This window comes from Bactrocera tryoni, unplaced genomic scaffold (assembly GCF_016617805.1).
Source record: "Bactrocera tryoni isolate S06 unplaced genomic scaffold, CSIRO_BtryS06_freeze2 scaffold_25, whole genome shotgun sequence".
Classification (NCBI taxonomy): domain Eukaryota; kingdom Metazoa; phylum Arthropoda; class Insecta; order Diptera; family Tephritidae; genus Bactrocera; species Bactrocera tryoni.
In genome coordinates, this window is record NW_024395977.1 from 31,008,503 (window position 1) to 31,018,791 (window position 10,289).

Genomic DNA, 10,289 nt, shown 5'->3' on the forward strand with positions numbered 1-10,289 from the left:
GTTCTGAGTGCACACGATTTTTAAAATCTAAGTCCGTCCTTTCATCGCACCTTTTTGTGCTATAAACCACAACATATTCAATTGTTTTCCCTTTCTGTGTGCATTTGTGGCAACCATAATGAGCATTGTGACCTACAACCCCTGTAAAGCGGCCTTTACACGGTCATTCAAGTTTGCAAGCATGTGCGGCGTGATGAGAAGAATGAGCGTGTAAACATAATAAATTCGTGTTCGTCATACATGTGCGATGGTTTATAAAAATTTTTAAAAACATGATGTTGTTATGAACATGTTTTATAGTGTAAACGCTTGCATCATGAACGCAGTATATATTTTCAGTTGTAAGCAAACATCGAAGTGTAATGGCGTCACGGATAAACGTAGAACTGTGGAAGGACTTCTTTGAAATTTATCGAAGCTATCCAGAAGTATGGAAAGTGAAAAGCGAGGAGTACAAAAACAAAATAAAGAAGAATGCTGCTTATGAAGCACTTTTAAAAAAATATAAGGAGATAGATCCAAAAGCAAATTTGGAAAGTTTAAAATACAAAATAAACTCACTTCGCGGATGTTATCGACGTGAATTAAAAAAAATTAAGCGAAGTGAGAAGTCTGGAGCAGGAATTGATGAAATATATATACCATCTTTGTGGTACTTTCATGACCTAGCATTTTTGGAAGAGCAAGAAACACAGATGACTGGCATGTCATCAATAGAAAATGGGGACACGACTGTGGAAGACGTAAGTAAAACGAACAGGACATTTTTATTTATTTATGCATATACTTATTTTTATTTATAAAACGAAATGCAAAATTACATTGATCGAACACCATTAAAGTATTCACAAAATGAGTTTCGAATTTTCTTGGCGTTGGTAGTACTCTTCCGACTTGTGGTTTTTTCTATTTGCATCAAAGCAGGTACCGACTTTTCACCTACATCATTTATCATTCGAAGATAATATTCACTGCTTTTTGTGCTTAAGAAGTTGTGTAAATAGCAAATTGCTAAAACAATTTTCGTTGCCTTTTCGGGAGATAAATGTATTGTAGTCAGCAATATTCTGAATCTGGAAGATATAATTCCAAACGCGTTTTCTACAACTCTTCTTGCCCGTGAGAGACGATAGTTATATTGTTGTTGATGCTGGGTTAGACCACTTTGACTATAGGGTTTCATAAAATGTTCGCTTAGTGCAAAAGCGTCGTCTGCTACAAAAACATACGGCAGCTCTTTTTCAAAACCAGACGGTTTTGTTGGGGAAGGTATTTTCAACTTTCCGTCATCAAGCATAGTCGAAAATATAGTATTTCCGAAAACACCACCATCGGAAACTCTTCCGTTTGCTCCAGGTTCCACCATTAAAAATTGATATTTTGCATTGACTATGGCCATCAAAACAATACTGTAAGTCTTCTTATAGTTGAAATAGTATGATCCAGAATGCGGTGGTTTCGTAATGTTTACATGTTTTCCATCGATAGCGCCAAGGCAATTCGGGAAATTCCACAGTTCATAAAATTCAGAAGCTATCGTTTTCCATTCTTCTTCACTTTTCGGCAACTGGAAAGATAATAGTTTTTATTTTTATTTATTATTTTCAGATTGCACCTTGCGCCAAAAAAGACAAAGGAGAATTTGGTAAAAAAGAAAAACAACAGTTGCTTATTAAAGCAGTCAAAGCTTTAGAAGATTCGACGCGACGCAATGACGATGCAAGTACCTTCAGTTCGACTTGGGAAGTCCTCTTCAGGAAACTTGACTTTAATCAACAATTTGCCAATAAAACCATTGTGGAGGTGTTGTACCAAGGAGCTTTGGGTCGGTTGAACGAAAATTCCCATCAGATGTTCAACGTACCTAACACAAGATGCTCATCAACACCTTTTTCTTATAGTGACAACTCGTCAACATGTTTTGATTCAACAACATTGCAAAGTCGTCCGCAATACTTAATTTCTCCCCCGCTTCTGAGTCCATCGCAAATTATATCTACTCCTCAACCGCAAGTTCAGCACATCAGACTTCATAGAACAGTTCAGCCACAGCAATATCAAAAAATTTCCAGCATCAACATACAACCACAGGAAACCATAAATACTCAACAATACGGAAACAACACGGAATATCAGACATTTACGGACTTGTTGAACGACTCTGACTATTCATAAGCAAACTTTTCTTTTTATTTTTGTTATTTTTATTGATTTAAAGAAATATTTCATTTTTGTTTTGTTTAATATATACATATGTATACTTACTGAAATAAAATCTTTAAGAACTTTAATCAACGCTTCACATGTCTCAATAATTATGTTGCTTAAACTTGCAGTTGAAATATACGACTGGAATTTCAAACTTTCGTAGCTCTCTCCAGTTGCCAAATACCTCAATGTTACAGAGAGACGTTCATCAGGCGAAATTGCGTCTCGCATAATAGTATTTTGTTTTTCTATATAAGGTGTTACTTTTTCCAAAAGTTCCCTATATACAGAAGGATCCATTCGGAGAAAATTTGTGTAGTCCGCCGGGCTGGACTGTTCAAGTTCCTTTAATAAACTTATATGTGAAAAAACTGGTCTTCTTGATCGCCATTCCTTTACCCAAGTTTTTCTCTGTCTTTTTTGCTTTTTTTGTTTCACTTCGCCTTCTTCTAAAATATCAATTATAAGTGCTGCAACTAATGCACGTGCCATGTTGCTTCGTTCACAAATAATAGAGGAATAAAGTATGATTGCATGTTTGACCGTTTAAACGAAAACCAGTTTTTTTTGCATCCTACCATGTCTTCATACAAAAATGACCGTGTAAAGGCCGCTTAACATAAGCTCTTGCAGGGGCGTCACAAATAAATGCTCTTATCTTTACAGCTATAGGTTGTTTATTGATGAGAACTCCTTCTTGCATTATTTTTTTTAAATCATTATTAAAGTCATGTAGGTATTGATCTACACTTACAGGTTTAGAGCCACCGATAAACGCTCCTATTAAAAATACATATTTTTCTTGCATATTTTCTATAGAGCCTAATATTGGCCATAGCGACCTTTTGGAACTTTTAAATAAAGGAAGACCATCAATGCCTATATCTATCACTATTTCAGACATGTTTTTAATCCTATCAGAAATTTTTTGTAAATGATAGCTAATGCCTATATGGAAATATTCGCCAGGATGAACGCCTTTTACAATAATTTTTTCGTTTTGTCCTATTAGACCATGTAACAACAAATGGATATCCAAGCCTTCATCTTGCAAAATTGATAATAATGAGTTTACTGAATTTCTACTTGGGCTGTACTCAAAGTACCACTTTTTCAGTTTATATTTTAAATCATTTTTTTTTAAGTTAGATGAACTTGGATTATCTAGAAAACAACAAACACGTGGTAATTAAAAAAAAAAGATTATTTATGTTGAGTTTAACTTACTATCATCAATTTCATTGGAAATGTCTTCCATAAATATTTCGTTTTCATTGGAAATGCTTTCCATAAATATATCATTGCTTGTAGATTCTGCTTGCACATTTTGCATTCTAGCTAAATGCGCAGCTGCTAATCTTTTTATATGACGTTTGCCGAAACTGCGTATCATCTGATAATATTATTAGTATGTACGATATGTACATGTATATAACATATTTAATAAAATTTAATGATTAATAAAATTTGATGTTAGTACTTACCTTGATAACTATATATGTATATATATCTCCACTTTTATTTCTATGCACTTTATATTTATTGCTTAATTTATTTGCAACACCCACAAACAAAATTCTTCTTTAAAGTGACAAATAACTTCATGGACGAGAACGTTTACCAAAAAATGCTGTTACTTCTTGAAAAAAAAATTCAACATATCAAATACAACAACAGAAATTTGTACAAGCATACAATTTGCTGAAATCGTATTGGGGTTGGTAATGAGTTTTATTTTTCAAGTGAAATTTAAATTGATCTGCTAGAATACAACAACAGAGATTTGTACAAGCATACAATTTGCTGAAATCGTAAGCGGCTTAGTAGCGAGGTTGAATTAAATTTATAAACATTTTCTTCATTGGCATACCATCAATTTACGAAGTAATCACTTTCATCTTCCATAGCCAATAAGTACTTTCAAAACTAATGAAATATAGAAGTACTTTTTCCAAGTTCCACTGGGCGGGGACGTTCATTCGGAATTTCAAGGGGGACTAGTTAACACCCCAAATATTTAAAAAGTATCATCTCATGCATCAGTGGCGTAGCTAGAGGGGGCGAAAGGGGCCGTCGCCCCGGGCGCAACGTAAACGATCTTCGCTTTTTTTTAATATTCAGAAAAATACTTCAACAAATTTTTTTGCAAAATTTTTTATAAAAGATAAAGAATTGTACATTCAGAATGTAATAATCTGAATAACAATGAAAAATATTAATTTTTACTCGAATACTCTTCGGTCTTTGAATTTGTCTTATATCTTTTGGCTTATATCTTTCTTAAAAATAGTGATAGGACTTAAAGATGCACTTTTCTAGCTTTGATCGCTGCAAAATCACATATCATATCACTGTAATTTAAAGTTGAAGCAGTTTCACATTCTATTGAGAGAATCGCAAGATTGGACAGTCTACCCTGACTCATGGTCGATCTCAAGCTCAAATAATTAATAGAATAATGACAATTAACAAAATGTCTTTTAAGGATGTATTCCCTATTATCTTTAAAAGACTTGGAACATAAAAGGCATTGCATGCCTGTCTTGTACACAAAACAACGCAGTTGTCCATTTTGTATGTACACAATTTCGTTGTGGCCATACTAAGTGAAATTTTTTATGCAAAAAATAAGTAAATAGGTAAATATTTTTGCTTTAAATTATCAATTGTTATTACAAATGATATAATAGAGCTATTTTATGCTTTTATTTGTAAAATAACTTCAAGTTTGTTAGAGCTGTGAATTATTTTACATTTTACATATTAGTGGCATCACCACTCTACCTCCTCTTTCTATCTTCTATTCTACTGTCGTCCTACTGTCGTTGGCAAATTTAGGAAGTAAGCGAGAACGGCAACTGTCGGCCTGCAGCCGTGCAGTGTCCATAAGATCGTGTGTATTTTAATATTTGACAGATGTAGTTTGCAGTCTGTCGCACTCTATGTGTTCAGCACTTGAAGTTAGTTTGCACAATTGTGCTAAGAAATGCCGACCACTGGCAAGGATAATATGATACGAGACTCTTTGATTCGAGAGAGAGCTGTCAAAACTCGAATTTTTTATAACATTTGCCAATGATGCCACTGCTGAAAAATATTAGATTGGGTATTTAATAAATTATACAAAACACAAAATTAAACACTTTGAAAATACACACATATATAAATGCTAAAATGCAAAATCATTAATTAATTTACATAAACATTTATTTTGCCAAAATATGTTCGCACAGTTCAATGAAATTTCACTTCACACCAATTTCGTCAAGTAATTATAGCGGTTTACTTCTGGCATCCCGCCTTTTCTGAAATCAGCTGATCGAAATTTACTGATCTCCTGCGCTGTCAAATAATCAGGGAACGCGTTTGGAGAAAAATGAGAGCCAATGAGAGCCAATGCGAGAGTCTCGTGTCCTATTATCCATGCCACTGGTCTAGATTTAAGTATAATTCAGTGGTCGGCATGAGAGGATCTGTCACTGTTGGAATTAAAATTAAGCAAATTTTATAAGTAATTAAGAGTATGATGAAAATTAACAAAATTTCTTTTAAGGATATATTCCCTATTATCTTTAAAAGACTTGGAACATAAAAGGCATTGCATGGCACCAAAGACATTTAGAATCATAAAATATTTCTCGCAGGGCATATTTGGTTTTGCGCTATAGTCTTGCGCGATGTTAATTCGTTGCTGGCTCGACAACGACTGAACGATAGAGCGTAAGCGTACGTGTGAAGTTCTTCTTCTTAACTGGCGTAGGCACCGCTTACGCGATTATAGCCGAGTTAACAACAGCGCGCCAGTCGTTTCTTCTTTTCGCTACGTCAATTGGATATTCCAAGCGAAGCCAGGTCCTTCCCCACTTGGTCCTTCCAACGGAGTGGATGTCTTCTTCTTCCTCTGCGTCCCCCGGCGAGTGCTGCATCGAATACTTTCAGAGCTGGAGTGTTTTCGTCCATCCGGACATCATGACCTAGCCAGCGTAGCCGCTGTCTTTTAATTCGCTGAACTATGTCAATGACGTCGTATATCTCGAACAGCTCATGGTTCCATCGAATGCGATATTCGCCGTGGCCAATGCACAAAGGACCATAAATCTTTCGCAGAATTTTTCTCTCGAAAACTCGTAACGTCGACTCATCGGTTGCTGTCATCGCCCAAGCCTCTGCACCATATAGCAGGACGGGAATTATGAGCGACTTATAGAGTTTAGCTTTTGTTCGTCGAGAGAGGACTTTACTTTTCAATTGCCTACTCAGTCCGAAGTAGCACGTGTTGGAAAGAGCAATCCTGCGTTGGATTTCCAGGCTGACATTGTTGGTGGTGTTTACGCTGGTTCCAAGATAGACGAAATTATCTACAACTTCAAAGTTATGACTGTCAACAGTGACGTGAGAGCCAAGTCGCGAGTGCTACGACTGTTTGTTTGATGACAGGAGATATTTCGTTTTGCCCTCGTTCACTGCCAGACCCATTTTCTGTGCTTCCTTGTCCAGCCTGGAGAAAGCAGAACTAACGGCGCGGCATACGTCAGCAGCTGTACACTCTTATAGAAGATGGTACCTTCTCTATTTAGTTCTGCAGCTCGAACTATTTTCTCCAGAAGCAGGTTGAAGAAGTGTGAAGTTAGTTTGCACAATTGTGCTAAGAAATGCCGACCACTGGTATAATTAATTGTAAACTTTAGTTCTTAAGCGGAATTCCATAAAGGATCATAGCTCCCGGAAAACATTTTTTTTATAAAAACTAACTAAACGTTTTTCAACTTATATATAAAACCTGAATGAAAAAAGAGTGTTGATAATAAATATTAAATTATCTTTAACGCAGTCAAAAAGTTTAATTACCAATAAAAATGAAAATAAAATGTTGTTTTTGAAATACGATATAGCTAAAATTGATGTGAAATTGATTTATTTTTTACTTTTACCTGATTAAGTTTTGTATAAAACATAAACACCAACAATCGATTATTATCTGTGATGATCTCTATAAGTGAATTGTCAATACATTAAAAATGGAAAACAAAGGTAAGTAAACGTTAAATTAAATATTTGCTAGTATCAAGCTCCACAAAAACGCAGCTAAACGCTTTGAAAGGTCCATCACGTTTGCCTCCCTAATATACACTTCTATTTATATAAATTTATTTCAATTGTGATTAACATCTTGTTTATTTTACAGTGTTTAAACCATTGGAAAAACCAGATTCCCTTAAGGGCAAGAAAGGCGAAAGTAGATAATATGTATATTGACAGGCGGAGCACCAATACAAGAAATTCATTCCTCCGAGTTGGAAGAGCGGTCGATGAAAACCTTAGGGAGACCGTGGTTGATAGATTGCCTGATGTCCCAACTATTGGAGTAGAGGTATGATTAAATAAAATCTTTCCGTATAATGTGTCTATAAACCTATTTTTTATAAGTAAATGAAATGGAATGATATTTTATTTTTACGTTTAGAACGACATTATAATAAATATAGATCCACAAAGTCCTTCAGTAAGCGAGATGCCATCAATTTCACGTACTCGAATGCAGACTTCACAAGAAATGTTTGCTGGCATGATGGCTACGATGAAGAGGAGAAGCGACGAAGAGGCAAAATTTAGGGAGACATCACATTAATGCTTCAAAAATGTTGCGGAGTCTTTAAACAATATGGCAAGAGCTATTTTAAAGCAGTCGGAAGCTGTTTAAAAAAAATTAAATAAATATATGTGTAAGAAGATATTTTTAAGTTGTTCCTATTAATGTTTATTATGTACATACATATAGAAGAAGTCTGGTATGGTATGTATTAAAAAATCTATGAAAATTGCATACAGTCTTACTTAAAAAGCTGAATATCTCCAGAAGTATTATTGATAGCGATTTTGGTTTTTTTTATGGCAAATAAAATTTCCTACAAATTCGTTGTGTACAGTTTTTCTATAGCTCCTGTCATTTACGAGATATATACAAAAAAATGCGAAATTCTTGGAAAAATCGGGTTTAGAGCCCCTTTTGTGAGTTAGGTCTCTGTTGCACTGAGCACTTTTGTAGAGTGAACAATTCTGAGAAATATACGTCTAAAGTCAAAGCGATGCCATAAAATACCTTTGATCTGTAGGAATTTAAAGATAAAACCTCAAGATTGTAGTGTATTTTCTATGGAAAATTTTTACAGGCCTTGGCTTTAATATTAAGGGCTAACATTTTCAGGGAATTTTTGTTAGGGTATTTCCAAGGAAATTTCGTGACGGGAATGAAAAAAATTAATAGTTCAAAAAAAAAAAACACCCTAATGTACATATATTACATATATAAAAATAATATTTTAACCTACCGCTTCTACGTTTCGGTTCATGTATTCATGTGGAATAACGTTAGACGACGAAGACGGTCCAATTATTGCAACATGGGTGCAGTCAATAGCATCAATCACTCCTTTTATTCCAAACTTATTATGGAAACTAGAAATATTTTAATGTTTTTATATACTTGTTTTACTTTAACTCACATATATATACTTTACCCCATTTTAATTCTGTTGTAGTGCTCTGTTGCATTTGGAAAGCTTATTTCCGCATTTTTTGTTCCAACACAAGTTTGCATATATGCCTTACATTTCGAGATATGCTAGGTTGACTCATGGCAGATAAATGGCTATTTCCAATGCAGTATTGGTATGAGCCAATGTTTAGTAAAAAATCTAAATTTAAAAGCATGAACACTCATCCGAATCTCAAAAGGACTTTCGGAAACGATTATCGAGAGGTTTCAATTCCTACATAAAGTCCCAACACAACGATTTCGGAAAACGAAAATATTTTCTAAATGTTGCATCCTCCAATAAAAGTGGATCCTCACTATTCCTTAAGTGTGCCAAATTTCTCCTGTTTACATTTCTAATTGAAAGAAATTAATAATATTTTTATATTCATTGATATTAAATGATACGTACCTTTCTTCATTTTCATAAGTTTGTAAAATTAACTAAAAAGCAGTGACTTCCTCGTCCATTGCTTGTTTTTTCTTTTCTTAATACGTTTGCGACCTGCTTATTACCAGCTGACAAAATTTGAGACAATATTTTGAGGATAGAGACTATATTGTGAATAGTAACTGGTCAAAATGTCTCAAATAGAAACAAGAGATTGCTTACAGAATCCCACTAATCGTGTGATATCAAGATCGGCAATGTTCATTCGATTTTAGTAAATTCAATTCAAAATTTTCCTTTTATTCTTAGGCGATTCTGTTAGCAGAATTTTCGCGTTATATGTATCAATATCAATTTTTTCAGACCGAAAGTTTAGTCCTACAGCTCCGATGAAAATCAAGTTCTGGTATGGAAACCTTTTTTAACTGACAAGCTATCTTCACAAAATTTAGTACGGCGCAAACTCCGAACAGTTAATAACGTACACATTTAAGAGTATTCTTCTGCTTCTTAATCTGGATAAATGAATACATTTGGAAGCAATCCTATTAAAGTTTTTATTGAGTTCTGAATTGAAAAAAGATTTTTAGAGATAACATTTATGGATGGAATTTATAAATGAGAATTCGAAATATTGTCGAAGCTATATAGAAGGGAAATAGTGACCGAGCGATATATGAGCGCTTGGGCAGAAAGCGAAAACTTTGACTCGGTTTTTCATTTTTACGATTTTTCTTAATTATCGGGCAGGATTGAAAAAAACTAATCGTATGGAATTGCGACAAAGTTTATTATCTTTGGCATTAAATTATCTTCTATTTAAACTAAAAAAATTAAGAAAATTTAAGTTTGAACATATGTTTAAGCAACATAAAGTAACATTTTTTGGTCAAAAACCACTTTTTTATTTTTTAAAATTTCCTAGCTTAACTTGAATATAAGTTATTGACAAATGTGAATCTCTTTAATTTTTTTGTTTCCGACTGAAATTGCGACCTGCATACTTTCCGCCGTCCGACAAATGCATACGCGAGATGCATCGGGCAATTGTTTCCCTAAGGCAGAATATCAAAGAATTCGTATCCAAAAAATTTTCGGGTGATGTTTAAATATATAACTATAAACCCTAGAAATTTCGCTTTAATCAATTATTTC

General features: G+C 34.1%; 1 protein-coding gene and 2 long non-coding RNA genes across 6 annotated transcripts; 2 read left to right on the forward strand and 1 right to left on the reverse strand.

The window, feature by feature from the left end:
- The first annotated feature begins 362 nt into the window (after positions 1 to 362).
- On the forward strand, positions 363 to 2,209 carry LOC120780872. Its single transcript, XM_040113106.1, has 2 exons — positions 363 to 743; positions 1,609 to 2,209. Exons 1-2 carry the CDS (start codon positions 363 to 365, stop codon positions 2,173 to 2,175), a joined length of 948 nt encoding a protein of 315 aa, XP_039969040.1. The 3' UTR covers positions 2,176 to 2,209.
- Positions 2,210 to 7,133: 4,924 nt separating this feature from the next.
- On the forward strand, positions 7,134 to 7,942 carry LOC120780599. Of its 2 annotated transcripts, none has more exons than XR_005705922.1 (3): positions 7,134 to 7,239; positions 7,394 to 7,579; positions 7,673 to 7,942. It is a non-coding gene; the product is annotated as an uncharacterized LOC120780599 (long non-coding RNA). The 2 variants fall into 2 exon arrangements; XR_005705923.1 differs by lacking the exon at positions 7,134 to 7,239 and adding an exon at positions 7,255 to 7,309.
- Positions 7,474 to 9,831, reverse strand: LOC120780598. 3 transcript variants are annotated; one of them, XR_005705921.1, is made up of 5 exons: positions 9,357 to 9,831; positions 8,727 to 9,298; positions 8,538 to 8,664; positions 7,667 to 7,901; positions 7,474 to 7,565 (listed from the first exon to the last, which is right to left on the reverse strand). It is a non-coding gene; the product is annotated as an uncharacterized LOC120780598 (long non-coding RNA). The 3 variants fall into 3 exon arrangements; XR_005705920.1 differs by having other exon boundaries at positions 8,727 to 9,099; positions 9,156 to 9,831; XR_005705919.1 differs by having other exon boundaries at positions 8,727 to 9,831.
- Between the last annotated feature and the right edge of the window lie 458 nt (positions 9,832 to 10,289).

What these genes read in the sequence shown, in the direction of transcription:
- LOC120780872 (XM_040113106.1), top strand. Translation starts at nt 363, where the DNA reads ATGGCGTCACGGATAAACGTAGAACTGTGGAAGGACTTCTTTGAAATT. An exon ending in GGGACACGACTGTGGAAGAC is followed by an intron (nt 744 to 1,608) that starts GTAAGTAAAACG and finishes TATTATTTTCAG; the next exon opens with ATTGCACCTTGCGCCAAAAA.